This window comes from Brachycentrus maculatus, unplaced genomic scaffold, assembly GCF_059751285.1.
Source record: "Brachycentrus maculatus isolate JH-2025_06_01 unplaced genomic scaffold, ASM5975128v1 h1tg000054l, whole genome shotgun sequence".
In the NCBI taxonomy this organism is placed as follows: domain Eukaryota; kingdom Metazoa; phylum Arthropoda; class Insecta; order Trichoptera; family Brachycentridae; genus Brachycentrus; species Brachycentrus maculatus.
The window spans coordinates 491,982-510,179 of record NW_028280808.1 but is presented as its reverse complement, the minus strand read 5'-3'; the positions used below and the strand labels follow the sequence as shown (position 1 = coordinate 510,179).

Sequence of the window (18,198 nt, the reverse complement as noted above, 5' to 3'; positions counted from 1 at the left end):
AAATTCTATGTTATATATAAATAAAATTCATGTGGAAAAAATTACATACTTAGTTGTTATTTTATTATATCTCATCATATGTACTAAACCGCCGATTATTCCGACACCTGGCCTGTCCGCTTTCAAGTTTTCTAAATACTTAATCATGTCAAGTTTTCCTCTGTCTTCATCTGTTCCTATTCCCAACTACATTAGCATTGTAAATTTATTTTACCTTTCACCCTTCATTCATTTGTCCCACGTACCCAATTTACTCGACACACTCTTCTTAATTTTATCGATAAAACCATCTCGACCTTGCATTCTTTCCTTATTTAACCATCGTTTTTCCGCACACTTGTCTGAGATATCGTTTTACAAATGCATTCAGTCTTACTCTTATATCATTCTTTTACCAATTCAATACTTGGATCTTTGGATCCTTGGAGTTTAAATTCAAATTTGTGTACAAAGATTTATACTTACATATAATATTGTGAACAGTTAGTAAAAGGGTTTTATAAAAATAAAAAATAAAAACAATTTTTGAATTTTATTGGAATTGTTCGTATAAAAATAAGGACTTATTATAAAATCATTACAAGAAAGAATTTCTTTGTATAAAATTGAGGAATGAAGAATGTCTGAAAATGGAGTTAGAATATAGAGATCGATTAGAGAGTTGGATGTTAGATATTTTCATGTGTAAGATTTTATATGCAAGAGCATTTGGTATTATGACAAAGTCCCATTTGATATCCTTTCAATTGGCAATGGTTCACACACTTGGGATCCACACTGTCCACTTGGCCTTCACACAAGTCTGCAGGAACGTAGAACACTAAATCTGTAAAGAGAAACAATTAACAATTATTAAAATACAACGCATTGAGATAAAAAAAAATGCATGTTAAACGTGTGTAAAGTGATCACTTTATCAGCCTATTTATCATGATCTATCATGACCAGTGCACAGAGTTTTTAATCGGGGGCAGTAGGGTTGGGTAAGGATAAGGCATAGTAGGCACTGGTCGTGTTTCTACATATCGCTCACTCCTTTCAAGAACGTCATAAATCAAAAAACTTGATTTTTCAGGTAACGTTTTTAAAGTTTAAAAATATAATACAATTTATTAAAAATAAATATCGAGCCACTTATTGAACTTTTTACTGTACAACATATCTTTTTAAGTTAAACTTAAAGGTTTTTTTCTCTATTTGAAAAATAACTAGTTTATTAAAAAAAAAAAAAACAATACATTTTCTTCAAAATGCAAAAACAACACTCTCTGCCCTGTAGCGGGTAAATATTACGATAAAAATATGCCACTTTTTCTGGGATATAGTACATTTTCTGGGCATTCCGAAAACATGCAAAACTGAAAATTGACAATTTTTGAATTATGACGTTCTTGAAAGGAGTGAGCGATATATTATATGCAACGCGAGCAATCCAGGGAAGGCACTGCTTTTCTGCCTATATAGAATGCACGCCTCTGGTCATGACCTGCATAAGCCCTGTAAATAACCAGACTTCCATATTCTTCTTCGTCTATGTTGCGATGTCAAAATTTGCGATGTAAAAATAACTCATTGTGATTTATGAACAAGCATTTGGACACATTCAAAATTTTGTAAATAAAAATAACTGTTCAAATTATAAGCTACATAAAAAATCATGTTTTCAGACGTTTCTCAGTATGTAAATATAATCCGGAATCGGATCTTGCATACAAATTAAAGGGTCTCTTAATGAAAGGTTTTTTCAGTCCAACAAAGACGGCTATTGTGAACTCTCATGAACTGTGTGACGAGATTAATCAATATATCTAGGAGTTCTAAAAATGTGAGTAGTGTGGTTGTCAATCATGGGTAGAATTGGTGAATGTTGCACGTATGTAAAATGATAACTTAACCACTATGATAGGTCACAAGCCCTGTAAATACCTTGACTTCCATATTCTTCTTCATCTTTGTTGAAATGTCAAAATGAAAAAATAACTCTTAAATGGAGAAAATTCAGAATTATCGTCGTCGTGTGTCGGGTTGTGGTCCCGTGGTTAGTTTTGCGGACTCTTAAGTCAGAGTTTCTCGGTTCGGACCCACTCTACCACAATTTGATATCTGTTTCTAATAATGAACCGTTTAGACTCACAGAAATAGTTTGAAATTGTGAAAATATTTGTGTTAATGATAAAAACACAACTATTTTTTTTTTTTTTAAAAAGATTTGAGAACAAATTTTAAGGGCTCACTTAAAATGATGTAAATCATTATAATGATAATTTTTCGAAAATTAATGATGATGAATATTTCGATACAATATTAAAGTATAAAAAAAAAACAAAAATAGCGTTGCACTCCTCAACCATTCACCCCTTCCTACAATTTTCCCTGAGTTTACACTCACCCCTATTCTAGATGCAAATTCAAAAGGAACTAAACCTTTTGAAAGCTGTAACTAAATGGCATAAATCTGAATTTTAAAGCTAATTTGTAATTCTCTCTAAAGAGGAAAACGACAATTACGTAAATATGTCAATTTTCATCGAAAGCCTTTATTATGATGATGATAATAATTTTTCGATAATTAATATAGCGCCATTTTCGTAAAATACTACCTCAAGGGTCTGCGCTTTGCTGTGATTTAACTGTCAAATTTTACCTTTAAATTGACTAAAAAAATATTTTTATAAAGAAAATTCTCTTATTCTTAAATTAAAAATGTTTTTGATATAATTTTTTTTGTATTTTTTTTATAGCGTGAAAATATTGTTTTTTTGCGCTTATGATATATACACAGAGACAATGTACGAGTATGCGTCACATTTCATAAAATAGTGACCACCTTGAAAGGTTTAAATTTATGTTGATAATTCATCCTCGGATTCCGACACTCTAAAATTTTTTATTCTGCCTTGAAAAAATCATTTGCTTTCAGCATTGAACGAGTTTTACCTTTAAATCTTACTGAAAATATTAATCAACACATATTAAGTTGTACGTTGACATTGACTATTTTTTTACAAAAATGTTAGTAATATTAGTATATAACCACTCACTGAGATTTTCAACCTACGAGTATATAAGCTGGTTGAATTTTTTTTTAACCCTAGTGCATGTTTTACCTCGACTCTAAACGCATGTTTGTGCTGCAACCCGTAGTGCATGTTGGTCTTCGGGTCGACCAAAGATCGTATGTGTTAAACATTTTGTGTAGTTTTAAGTGTGTAAATAGTAGTGAAGGGTAGTATTGTTTGCAAGTAAAAATGACTAACCACAAAGTAAATACTTTGAATATTAATAATATCAGAATATCCTAAAAATTACTGTAAACTGTAAAATAAAAAAAAGTCAACTTGAATATTACCTAAATTTGGTTTTTCCGGCGTTTCGACCTCCATCGGAGAAGTCATCTTTGGGGTGATGTTGTCCTTAGGTTCTGTAAAGAAAAGCAAAATACATAATCAAAATACGAAAAACTGTCAACATAATCCTTGACAAATAAAACAGTAACGTCAGAAAAACCATTCAATAATTAACACTGATTACACAAAAATGTCCGCTTCCGTAGTGTAATGGTCAGCATGCTCGGCTACCGTACTAGAGGTCCCGGGTAAACAAATAATGAGTGATTTTTTCTCTCTAATATTTATTCAATATTATCCTGGACTGGTACCTGAAATGGAAGGCTGATTACCTTTCCTTTATTTGTTAATGATCAAGATAACACTGCGCTTATATGATGCAGTTCCCTATGCACTATCAGGTGCAGATGAGGTTGAAGAAGAAGAAGACAAAAAATTATATAACAGGATCGTGAAAGAAAAATTTATTTAAAAAAAAATACAAATATTACAGTCCATTAAAAATGTACGAAATTTTATGAAGTAAAACACCAATTTTTCATATGTTGAGTGTCCATTAGCAAATTCCGGATTTTCACTTTACAGGATTTATCTATATATACTTAAAATGAGTGTTAACTGTAAAATAAAAAGCAAGTAATTTTTTTTTTGGAATATTACCTAAATTCGGTTTTTCGGTCATCTTCGGGGTGATGTTGTCCATAAGTTCTGTGAAGAAAAAAAATATAAGAAAAATTGTTAACAAAATCACTGGCTCAAAAAGTTCTAACGTCAGAAAAAAAATATTAAAAATATTCATCAACACATATTAAGCTGTACGTTGACATTGACTATAAACTCCTAAAAATTACTGTCAACTGTAAAACAAATTTTAAAAAAACACGTTAAGTTAAATATTACCTAAATTCGGTTTTTCCGGCGCTTCGATCTCCACTGGAGAAGTCATCTTTGGGGTGATGTTGTCCTTAAGTTCTGTAAAGAAACAATAAGTGTGTTATGCAAAATAAAGAATCAAAATAAGGAAAATTGTCAACACAATTCTCGACATCAATCAGTCACTAGATTTTCTTCAATGTTTTTCGCAGATACGTTGTGGCACATTTTATAAACTTTATGAAATAAAACAACTTTTTTTAACCACATTTTATTGGTACACTTTTTCCAACCGGTTTCAACAAGAACGTTGTCATCATCAGGGTTTATGTACTAATTCTAAAACATTGAAATAGAAAAGGTATTGTTTAATTATTTTTTTAAATATATTAAATATTTTTCAAATGGAGAAAAAACATTCAGGTTTTACCTAAAAAAATCTGTTGCACAGTAAAAATTTCAATAAGTGGCTTGATATTTATTTTTAATACATTTTATTATATTTTTAAACATTAAAAACGATCTTCTGAAAAATCAATTTTTTTTATATATGAAGTTGTTGAAAGGAGTGAGCGATATGTATTTAACCTGTACTTTTACTTGTTTCTGTAAGCTTGTTGTTTTCTCGTCTAATTGGTGAAAAACATTTGAAGGATTTGTATGGCACTGTATTTCATTTCTCTTAATGTGTTTTTCGCTGTTTTTGAACCATAAATTAATAAATAAAAACAAAAGTTGCTTCATATCAATTTAACATATTATTATTATGACACATATAATATTGATATATCCATAGGATGTATAATCTAGTGTCTGACAATAATAAAAAAATGTTAAAATAATTCAGTTCATAAAAGAAAAACAGCCGTCGTCTGAGTAAATCTATATCCATGTAATATTTTCAGTATAGAGGTGGTTTATGGGATTTTTTCCAAGCATAATATAAACTCGAACAAACAACAAACAAATCTCACTCTTTGTCACATAAATAAAAAGCGAGGCGTAATCTGTGTAATGTCAAACAAAATGTCGTAAATGTATGTACGTACAATAGTTGAAATGCGACATTCCCACCCACGGACACCTCGCGTTTTACACAAAAAAGGTACGAAAAATGCTTTTCGAGAAAGGAGTAAATCAATCTCAGCTTTTTACCCCCTTTTAGACTGCCTAAATATGGCGGCAGATGCGTGTATTTATTGTTTATTTAAAATGAACACAAACTTTAATAATTAAACTAGACGGATCTAACTGGGAGATCAAAATCCCCACATATGAATTTTTATAAATTTGATAACTTTAGTATTATAAGAGCAGAACTTCATATTTTTTGTAATCATAAAAATAAAAATTAAGGAAAAATTTCTTTTATTACAATTTCAAATCGTTAAATGTTTAAAATATTGTTTTTGATAAAAAGCACAATCAGTCTGTGCCGCGAGATCTACGTTCGTTTAATATTTCAGCAGGTATTTTTTTTTGGCTACCAACGACATATTATTTCATTCGCTCTTTACGTAATAAATGTTGTACTTCCATAACGAGAGAGCGAGACAACGAACCATGTTCAACAGATGACACTGCCATTGCGGTGATTACGTTACACACTGTGTATCGTTCATGATTCTACATATGATTTACAATCAAACTTATTATAACTTAATTATAATGTAGACCGGATTCCAATCATACGAAAAATCACTGTACATCTTTTTAAAACTTAATTATAATGTCTACCGGATTTGAAGCAAAGTATTGAGGAAAAAGCTGTTTGATTCGATACCGGTCAATATTACATATCATAAAGTTATACTAAGAAAAAAGCGATTTAATAACGAAGTTATTTGAAGTTTTGAAGAAAACTTGTTTATTTTTAATTTAAAAATATTCTGTTCATTTTTTGATTCATTGTGTTTCATCGATCGTTGGTCGAGTAGTCTCAAATTTCGCGATTTGTTCTGAAAACATAGCCTTCTCGAATATGCTACGCACATTTCTGTGTGAAAGAATGGTTGCTATCTGTTTACACCATAGATAGGTAACCATCAGTCCGCGGGCCGAGTCCAGCCCGCCGAGCTATTTTATCCCCCTTCAATAACAATAAAATAACGATGAAAACCTCGAAAATTCTATCTAATTATCCTTAAGCAATACCAACGCCAATATTGACAGTCTCGTAATTCAAGTACAAGGCCAATCTTTTATTTATTTATTCTAAAACACATTATATAAATGTATAATAAATAAGAGTAACATACATAATTTGTATTTCCGATGAGTAATTTCTATTTATCATTTAAGCGTTCAAGTTAACAAGATAACTACAAAAATAACAAAATTGTAAAATAATGTAAATAAGATACGTAAAAAAAACAAAAGCAAACTCTCAGATCATCAATTGGCTCCAGAGCTGGGAAAGGTTAAATATGACTGGCTCAAACCATTATCAAATTAATCATATTTATCGCCCGACGTATATACAATACGAAAACGGAAAATAAAAATCGTTTCATCTTGTTAAAATTGATGGCAAAATCACGACGGAAAGCGCAAATTTTCGGCGTCGCATACATTTATTTCGTGAAAATCCGACATGTTTATCTACAGCTTGGGGTGGTAATATGACATTCTTTATCGCAAAAGTATATTTCTACCATAGATGTGTTCAGAGAAGGACTTTAAGTGATTTTGTACTATTGGGAGTGAAAAAAATAAATAAAATCGAACTTATATGGTGTCAGTTCATAAATATACTGTTTTCGTATAACATTTTTTATACAAGAAGATATTTTCGTAAGCCCTGGGAAACTCAGACTTCCGTCTTTTTTCGTATAAAATCGAAAGATATTTTTATACTTCGCAAGTTTATTTTGCTTATTAATTGATACTAATTGATTACCTTATATTGTTTTGGCATTAACTATGTGGAATACCATGATGATTTAAATATAATACTAGTATATGACCACTTTTCAGTCTATTATTGTAAACACGACTAGTTCGAAAACTACAAATATTCTCATCATAAAATACTAACCATATTTTCACCTTTTGATGAGAACGTTCGTAGTTCTCAAAACGAGTCGTGTTTTTATTATTCGACTCAAAAGTGGTCATATAAAAATGTTTGATTTTATTATTATTTCAATTTGATTTACATATTTTTAGTTAGTATATCACCGCTTTGAGAAACATAGAAACGTAAACAACACATGAATATATTTATTTTATTTTATTTGAGTTTTACTTGGAAAATCACTATTTCTTAAAATCCATTATGACACGTACTTCGATACGTTCCATTTCATTTTCAAACACCGTATGTGTACCAGAAGGTATCGAAACACAATGGATTTTAAGAAATAGTGGTATTCTCTATGTAAAACTTAAATTAAAAATGGACAGATATTATAACAAAGTGACTGCCGAATCAATTAATGAAAATGATTAATTACTGTCTACAAAATTTATTATCGAATCAAAGCTTATAAGATACTTTGGAAATATGGATATCAGATTAAGGGAAGTAGCAAGAACGTGCGAAATCATTTTACAAGAGATAAATAGGCCGCCTCGTATTTAATGCGAACGTATTGATAATTCCTTTGGCACTACTGAATAACATTGTAGTCGATTCATCGGAGCTTTCGCTGAAGCGTGGTACGTGGAAAATGTGTGCAGAACAAGCTTTATTACGTCAACCCGGCCTGAATAAAATAGACACGATAATCCTGTCTGATGACAATGCAAAATTATATTAGGAACGTGACCATAACTATACTCTAATCTCCAGTCTATGCTAGGCAAAATCAAGCCAGGCGAGCCATACGCGACTCAGTTATTACGAACGTTCAATATCCGTTGGGTTCGAAACTGCTGCGAAACTGGAGTCACGGGTTTGATTCCCGCCAAATGCAAAATAAATTTCAGAAATATTTATTTTCAATCGGTCTGGGTGTTTGTGATGTATTTTCATATATTCTCAATATAATTAATATTTAACTATCGCACGTTTTACCTGGGCTCGTAACGCATGTCTGTATTGAAAACTATAGTGCATGTTGGTCTTCGGGTCAACCAAAAATCGCATGTGTTAGACATTTTGTGTAGTTTTGAGTGTGTGAATGGTGCTATGGTGGTGAAGGGTAGTATTGTTTGCATGCTGTGTTAGTGATTGTCCTGACGAAGAGACGGGTACGTCTAGAAAACGGTAGACATAAAAATATCGGTGAGTGGTTATATACTAATTTACTTAACATTTTTTAAACTATACAAGTGTAAAGTAAAAACTATAAAAGTTTTACTTTACACCTGTAGATGAAACCATCTATAGTTTTCGAAACTAATCGTATGTAATGAAATAAAACTCACTAAGCGGTATTGTACAAGTGATTTTTTTTTTTTAAATGGTGTAATGTTGTTCTCTTGGCATAGTTTTCCATAATTACTATTCATTTTATTTTACACGTAATAACAATTTAAAGTTAACAATGGATTTTCCCGTACTGAGGGCATATTTCGTAACTACATACAAAACTTAATTTATGAATATATGTTGGTTATTTATTTTTCATGTGACATGTAAACATGGATGATTTGGCTGGAGGACACGATGTATCTCGTATCTACCCATCTCCATTAGATATTATGGATAACGTTAAGAAAGGTATGGGTACGTTTGATTTTATTTCATATGTAGATTTAATATTCTTAAATACATATTATTTTTTGACATCTCATCAAAGATGAAGAAGAATATAAAAGTCTGGGCATTTACGGGGCTGACGACCGTCATAATAAACAACAAATTAAAACAGACTCGTACTTATAAACAGGGAAACAAATGTGTATCTTGAAAAAGAATCTTTGTTTTAGCCCACGATAAATTTTTCATGATTTAATTCGGGAAGTGGTTACTACTAAAGGTTTTTCTGGGGAACATAAATTTGACCCTTTCTGGAATTATAACTCTTCCCCTTAGATATTCCTGGAATTCCCATTAGATGTATGAAATGCGCAATTTTAATGCACAATTTACTACAATACGTTGTTTTTAATAGCGCGCACATCCCTTTCAAAATGTTTATTTTATTTTAATTGGATTTGATTATCACATTTGATGATGGGTACATACCATGAATGTAGTATTTCAGATATGAAGGCCCAATACACGATGAAATATTTTAATTCAAACCCAGGTAACATTTATCGTAATTCAATACAAAACCCAGGTAATATTGATCGTATTCGATACAAAACGGTATTTCGAGAAAGAAAAAACAAAGTTTTTCTTCGAAATAAGTATATGGTTTTGACAAAAAAGAGTTGTTTAAAGATTTTAAAAAATATATATATTCTTTAAATATATTTTAAATTCTGAAAAAAAAATCCAAATATATTGTAAAAAAAAAGAGCCAGAGACACGTCTGGCTTACGGAATTGGATGTACTCGCAAACCCCTTCATTGGATCTGAAGATCACGAATTTAATATTTCAGATATTAATAAGAACAAATGATATTTTTAATTCGTTCTGCGAAATCTTTGAAATCGGTTTAATTAATTTTAGAGATTTATTCTTAACACAGCTTGAAATTTTTAATGTTTTGCGTATTGAAAGCATCAACTTTGTGGATCATATTGGTATATTATTTCGAGAAATAAAAAGACTTCGTGTTTTGATCCACTCACATTTTTATTAACCAACTAGTTTCGGCAACAACTTGTTGCCCTCTTCAGGGTTTAATTTATGACTGTCTATGTTAATTTAGTCATAAATTAAACCCTGAAGAGGGCAACAGGTTGTTGCCGAAACTAGTTGGTTAGTAAAAATGTGAGTGGATCAAAACACAAAGTCTTTTTATTTCTCGAAATGATATGAAATTTTTAAGCTTTTTAAATTATGTGATATGTTTACAATATTTTGAACAAGTCCAAATCTTTGTTCACAAATTTTGGTTTGTCCACTTATGAGTTATTTATATTGATATCTCAGTAAAGATGAAAAAGAATATCGAAGTCAGGGTATTTACAGACCTTACAACCTGCCATCGTCTGGTTTTAAGAGACAACTTTATCCACCTGAAACATTTAGTATTTTACCCATTATTGGAACCACACCACTCAAATTTCGGAAGTTAAATCATCCTTCAATGAACACCTCCTTTACATGCGAGTTCTCGGCACCGTATGTTGCGTGTGTTGCCGTCAAATTCGACAGATGGCGCTGCTATTGCGGTCAGAACAGTTGTTTTAAAAAATAGCTTTGTTTGACCCTTTAAAAGGCTTTTTTATTTTTGTGTTTCAATAAAAACACCTTTCATAATATTAAGAAACACGTGCGTATTCTAATACAATGAAAATTTCAAAGTAATCGGTGAATAACGAGGCGTCGATTTGAGATTTTGAACAAACCATAATTAACATTTTTATTCATATACATAATTCATTATACTCATATAGTTATTTTTCTAGATAATTAAGAGATTTTGAATTTTCTAGATTCAAGAGAATCGTATTTTCTTTTTTAATGCGTAATATTTCCAAAAAAATTAATATTACTTCTATTTCGAGAATTTTCTCCGAAACTCACATAAATCTGACGCCACTCTAACCAGAACTTTATAGAAATGGAGGAAAAAAATAGAGAAACGAATAAAGGAAGCTTCCCAGAAATGGCTTACAAAAGTTAAATTATTGTTGGCTACATGACGTAAATTTTTACTTGACCCTTTTACTTGAATCTTTTTACTTGAATCTCAATAAACTAGAAGTAAAAAAAAGTATATTATTTTAATATTTGCAGAATATTTTATGACACCTCATCAAATATGAAGAAGAATATGGAAGTCTGGGCATTTGCGGGGCTGACCACCGTCATAGGCTGGTTTAAGTGATTACTTTACACACGTGTAACATTCATCTTCATCTTTGATGAGATGTCATAAAATAATATGAAAAATAACTCATATAATTGGAGATAATCCAGATTCGTGAACAAGTATTTGGACACGCTCGAAATGTTGTAAATTTAGCGATTATGCCAATTTAAAATTATGACTCAATTTATAGATATCATTAGGTCAATTACAGGCGCCGTGGCATAGATGGGCGGGTGCTCAACTGCGAAACTGGCGTCCCGGGTTCGATTCCTGCCAATTTCAAAATTAATTGGAAATAGAGCACTTCAATACATAGTTCCGAATATTTTTAATTTGTTGCCGGTGGAGGTAAGAGGAAAAACAAAAATATGGACCAAAGGTAAAAAAAAGGAATGGGTAATTGATCAAGAATTAATAATGCAAAAAATTAATAGGTTTTCATTTTTAATTTTTTTGGGCATATTTTGTTAAATATATATTTTTTTCGTATGTATAAATAACTCCATCGACAATACAGACACATAAGGTGGCTTGGTGTATATATTATATGTATGTAAATATACTTATATTTTGAACAAATATATGAAATTCAAATAAAAAAAATATAGAAATAATTATTTTCAATCGGGGTGTTTGTGATATATTGTTCACATCTACCTTTCTCAATACAGATATTCTTCTTCATCTATGTTGAGATATCAATAAATAATCTCGATTTCAATAACTCCTAAGTGGAGCAAAATCAAGAAATTGTGAACAAAAATTGCACATACTCAAAATACATATCGCTCACTCCTTTCAACAACGTCATTTATCAAAAATCGACTATTTTCAGTTGTGCATGTTTTTGGAATGCCCAGAAAATGTACTATATCCCGGCAAAAGTCGCATATTTTAACTTAATATTTACCCGCTACAGGGCAGAAAGTGTTGTTTTTGCATTTTGAAGAAAAGGTTTTTTTTTTTTTATAAACTAAATATTTTTCGAATGGAGAAAAAACATGCAGGTTTTACCTAAAAATATCTGTTGCACAGTTAAAAGTTCTATAAGTGGCTTGATATTTATTTTTAATAAATTTCATTATATTTTTAAACTTAAAAAAAACGATCTCCTGAAAAATCAAGTTTTTTTTATATATGACGTTGTTGAAAGGAGTGAGCGATATTAGGAACTTTCCATAGTACTCAAACATGTCAATCACTCCAATTCATTACTGGACTCATTTATTTATTTTAATGAACGTTTTTGAAATACATATGTTTTATCGTAAACCGGTCAATGTTTTAAATTACTTGATAGCCCAGTTACTATGTACCATAATGTAAAAACCGCTGAAATTACATGAATTAAAAACTTTTTTTTTTCAGTCATTGATATTTAAAATTCAGATTGGGACTTCTACAGCTCTGCCACGATTGCTATTTAAAATTGTGTTTGACTAGCGAAAAATCTAAATTTCGACTACCAATAACATCATATAGCTACAAAAAAAAACATAGTGCTATTTTTAATTACTACTACTTCAAATATACATAACGACCTGACATGAATAATTGTTAAAGTTAAGTTAAGTTAACACGTTAAAGTTTTTTAAATATAAAATTTTATTTCTTGATTTGGGACATAGATCTTTATTCACTGCAACCATAAACAATGAATAATATTTTTTTATCATTTTTCTTATGATTAAATATTTCATCATTTTATATTGCGTATGGAATAAGGCCGCGTATAATACAATATTATTAAAAAAAACATATAAAACGTCCAACATTATATATTTTTTTATGAATCATTGTTTATAATATGCACATTAATATTACGTTCATGCATATGTATGAAGAACCAAGAATTAGTGTGCAAAGTGCAAACTCGGTAAGTAATATTTTGCATTCATTAGCGCATTCGAAGAAAACGTGATTCACTTTTTGCCCGCTGCTCTTTCTGTAGTATCGTATAATTTAATTACATGGCACGTACGGTGTTCGTGTGGGTAAGATTCGGTGATTCAGTATATCCGAATCTGTAGATCTATATCACCGGAGTGATCGGGTCATTGAAACCGAATCGTTTGAACTAATGAGGTTTTCGGTTATTCGTTCATTAAGTTATTTGGCTTGGTCGTAACATTAGTAAAAGGTCAATCAAAATTGTTTGGTGCGGCGGCGGGAAGGATACATGGACACAATATCATAAAACATTTGTATTTGTTTTAATTTTATATATTGACCAATGACCCAATAACCGAATTAAGAAAAAAAATGTGAAGAACTAAGCGTTCGTGAACGAGATTCACTTTAAATTGGGATCTAGTCACTTGATCAGTGAATCTGATCGGATCGTGATGACCCGGTCATTCACGATTAGTACGGTGTTCTATTAACATGCCTAAAAATCTTAAGAGGAGAGTCTACACAAAACGGGATATCTCGTATACATACATTTTTTCAAATCTCGTTTTCAAATGCCGTTCCCAACAAAACATATAATCACAATTAACACACATGGAAACGTACATAAATCTATAAGATCCAAAAAAAGAATTTTAACAAGCAAAATCTGATACATACTTTATTTGGTCAAAAGAAATAAGAATATTTTGCAATGAAGTTGTATAACATGCTTCCATCATCCATAAAGTCACTTAATAACGAAACTATGTATGAAAGAGTTGATCATAATTGGATAATGGATGTGGGTAGATCTGAAATAGATGGGCTGATGCCCATGCGGCCATGTTTGCATGACATAAACAATTTATTTTCATTTAATTTTATAAACCTGTATTGAAAAATGCAAAATCAGTAAGAGCACATTATTGTAATTTGTAATTATGCATTTGATGAAAAATAACAACAACAAAAAAGTTAATGCCGAAACAATAAATAAAATAACAAAAAATTATGTAGACTCTCCCCTTAAGTGTGTTCCACGGATAATATCTTAATGATACGTCTGATTTCGGGTTTCAAAACAAAATATAAAATTATATTAGCATAAACACAATGGAATAATATTTATAAATTTTATACGTAGATTTATTTAGAAGGAAAAAATATATAATTACGTGTGTGGGTAGCAAAAAACGAAAGAAAAATACTTTCTCGTAATAAAAATCTAATAATAATTATCTTGTTGAAAGATTTGCGTATAAATTGCTTTATTGCTTATAATATTAATGATAGGTTCTGTTAAATTATAGAGTACATTGATACAGGATGAAAGGAGCGAAAACCTACATCATAATATACATAGTATAGGTTGTTATATTAGAGATATACAAATTAAAATTTCCCGCAATAAAATTATGCTGGCACCCACCGTGTGGCATGCTGCACCATCTTGTTGAAACTACAGCTCTGTCACATCAATGCCATTCAACTGAGGTACGAAGAAGTCAGTAATCATGGTTCTGTAGCGCTCTCCATTGACAAAGGCTTCTGGGTTTTCTGCACTCCGTATTTGACAATTCTATTTATTGACATAGCCATTTGACCAAACATGGTCATCCAGTCTATTCATGGTACTGACTACAAATTAATTGTCAACTGTCAAATTGACAGTCGGTAGAAACAATGTTGCCAGTTTAAAAACCAAACCTCAAAAAAAAAACATCATTATCATCATCAAACCCTTATCCGCACCCTAATGGTGCATAGGGAACTGCATATAAACGCAGTGTTATCTTGATCGTTAACACATGAAGGAAAGGTGATCAGCCATCCGCTTCAGGTACCAGTCCTGGGTGATATTGAATAAATATTAGAATGAAAAAATTACTTATATTTTATTTGACCCCCCCCCTGGGAATCGAACCCGAGACCTCCAGAACCTGACCATTACACTATGCCAAAAAAACATCTAATACATACATATATATATATACATATATATATATATATATATATATATATATATATATATATATATATATATATATATATATATATATATATATATATATATATATATATATATATATATATATATATATATATATATATATATATATATATATATATATATATATATATATATATATATATATATATATATATATATATATATATATATATATATATATATATATATATATATATATATATATATATATATATATATATATATATAAATGAGAACGTAAATTTACAACACCTTGAATGTGTCTAAATCCTTGGCCACAAATTTGGGTTTCTTCAAAAAGTACTTTATCACATTTTTTAAATTTTTTACCTTTTATAACGGATTTCTTTTCAAAGTCATATATTTATTTCGAAAAAAACGGTGTTTAGCAAAAAAGACATTTACATAAAATGTTACCTGGGTTTTAAGATAATTAAGTTGCGTGCTATCGAATATTTCGGTATAAAGTAAGTAACTTGGACATTTAAATCTATTACCACATGCCACATCCAACGGATGCGGGAAAATGTCTTAAAAATTATCAAATTTGTTAAATATTATAAATAGCTTATACAAAAAAAAAGTACTAGAAATTTTACCAGCACAAATAATTGTATTTTTTACTAGCTGTACCCATTACTGTGCTAAGTCTGATTAAAAGGAAAAATAAGAAAAAAGAAAGCGCAGATTTTTAGAATAATGTTTATTTCCAAAATGCTTGTGGAAATAAACAATGTATTAATTAAATGAAAATATTTAGAATCTATGAAATAACAGCGCAATGAAAATAACAGCAGCTATCAAGAAGCACCCTGTCCGCCATGAGCAATGTTTAGGTTTGTGTGCATTGTTGTTACGTTAAGATTTTGAACAAACGAACATTGACGTTATTATTTGGTAAGGTTTGATAGTCCCATGAATTAACAGTAAATATGGGAGTCGAATACTGCAATATATCGTTACGAATATTTTTAATTTGTTGCCGACGGATGTTAGAGGTCAAAATAAATATGGAACAAAGACAAAAGAATGGGTAAATTATCAAGAGTTAATTCTATGAAAATTGTAAAATAGTTTACACTTATTCTTAATTTCCTCTTTCCTTTGTGTGTATATTAGGTTAAAATGGATAAACACAATAAAAAATTAAGTATTGTAAAAAGAACTCCACCGACAAGACAAACAAGGTGGCTTGGTGGGTGTCTGCAAAAATTGTTTTTAATTTGTTTATAATTGTTCTTTTAAAAAATATATACATATTTATATTTATAATAACTCCCTTAAATGGCCTCTTCACAACCAAGTGGTCAGAAGGCACCGCGTCGGATCGAAAGTGCAGTTGTCAATTATGGGTATAACGGTGAATGTTACACATGTATAAAGTGATCACTCAAATCAGCCTATGATAGGTCATAAGCCCTGCAAATACCCATACTTCCATATTATTCTTAATCTGTATAAATGTATCAATATAAATAACTCCTAAGTGGAGATAAACGCAGAATTTGTAAACAAAGATTTGGACACACTCAAAATGTTGAAAACTTAAGGTTATTTACTCTACGCCGAAAATCCGAAATCTTTCCTTTATAATACTTTCTGAAGCAAGAAAACGAGATCTCACATATCGCTCACTCCTTTCAACAGTCATATATCAAAAATCGTCAATTTTCAGTTGTACATGTTTTCGGAATGCCCAGAAAATGTACTTTATCCCAGCAAAAGCAGCGTATTTTAAACTTAATATTTACACGCTACAGGGCAGAGAGAGTTGTTTTTGTTCAATAAGTGGCTTGATATTTAATTTTAATACATTTCATTATATTCTTAAACTTAAAAAAAACGATCTCCTGAAAAATCTAGTTTTTTGATATATGACGTTGTTGAAAGGAGTGAGATATATATTTAATTTTGTACAAATAACAACTGTTTCAACAAATTTCAGAAATGGTTATTAGATCAATGTAGACAGGCGCCGAGGCGAGGTTGGGTAAACGCTCAACTGCAAGACAGAGATCGCGGGTTCGATCCCCACCAATCGCAAAACTTATTCAAGAAATACTCGAATTTATTTTCAATTTCACTGGGTGTTTGTATTGTATTTTTCAAATACCTTTCCTGTACTTTAGTAAGGACAGAAAAGGTATTTAAAACATCAATTTTATCGAAAAAAACAATTTTAGATGCTTGTCGCCAGGTAGGATAGTTCCTACCTGTCGACAAGCCTCTAAACTTGATTTTACGGGTTATTACTTTAAAAATATATTTGAAAGATATAGTCCGCATCCATAAATCTTTGAATTACATACATTGCTTTGCAAACAAATATTGCTTATAGACAAAAAAATATATACATTTTTATACGTAAAAAAATAACGTACGAATACAACCAGTTTTGTTTACATCTCTTTATTTGTACTATATATCCAACTCCTTTGCTTTCCTCAGCGTATTTCTTCCTACGTGTATTCCTTATTCCATTACTTAAAATAAATACGAAAAAATATACATATGGTAAATGATTTTTTTATTATATTCAACGTGAGTAAAAAACTTTTTAATAAACATATGATTTCAAGTGATTTTTCGTTTTGAAGATAACCTTCTTTTCCTTACAGTAAAATATAAATTATTACTCAGAAGTACATTTCAGTGAAATGAATGACCTCATCAAATCATTGTTGGTAACATGCAACAATTGTAAGTATCGTGTCATACATGCGATGGGAATGAAAAGGTTGAATGTTTTATATAATTTGTTCTATATTAACCGACAATGGAATAAAAAATCGTGTTTTACGCATGTTTACGCTTAAATATTACGATATATTTGTGTTTATGCCGAAAATAAGAATGACAGTACATTTTGAACGTAAATTAGGTAGGTACTTACCATTAAAAGGTGGAATTTCAAGTTCGCTTGGTTGAGAGTGAATTACCGAATCATCTGGAATGGGCACAGCACGGATGTATGCAATAAGGGCAAAGGCGACAAGACACGTTTTGAGATACGACATGATTATTTAATTAGTTTCCTACGAATTCGCAACAGAGACAATTACAATAACGAGACAACCGCTGACAACTACTGAGTTATGCGAAATTCCGCGCGTTTTATTTAAAATGATTCATGCATTAGTTATTCACGTTGCCGCTAGATGCTGCTAGTATCACTCGAAATAATATCGAAGTTT

At 30.5% G+C, this 18,198-nt stretch overlaps 1 protein-coding gene across 2 annotated transcripts; it reads right to left on the bottom strand.

Moving 5' to 3' along the window:
* Window positions 1-517: 517 nt before the first annotated feature.
* Window positions 518-18,091, bottom strand: LOC148311973 (uncharacterized). 2 transcript variants are annotated; one of them, XM_088278003.1, is made up of 5 exons: window positions 17,898-18,091; window positions 4,248-4,319; window positions 4,008-4,055; window positions 3,350-3,421; window positions 518-826 (listed from the first exon to the last, which is right to left on the bottom strand). In XM_088278003.1, the coding sequence occupies exons 1-5, from the start codon at window positions 18,019-18,021 to the stop codon at window positions 693-695; spliced, it is 450 nt and encodes a 149-aa protein (XP_088134129.1). In that variant the 5' UTR covers window positions 18,022-18,091; the 3' UTR covers window positions 518-692. The 2 variants fall into 2 exon arrangements, with proteins under 2 accessions (XP_088134129.1, XP_088134130.1); XM_088278004.1 differs by lacking the exon at window positions 3,350-3,421.
* Window positions 18,092-18,198: the final 107 nt, after the last annotated feature.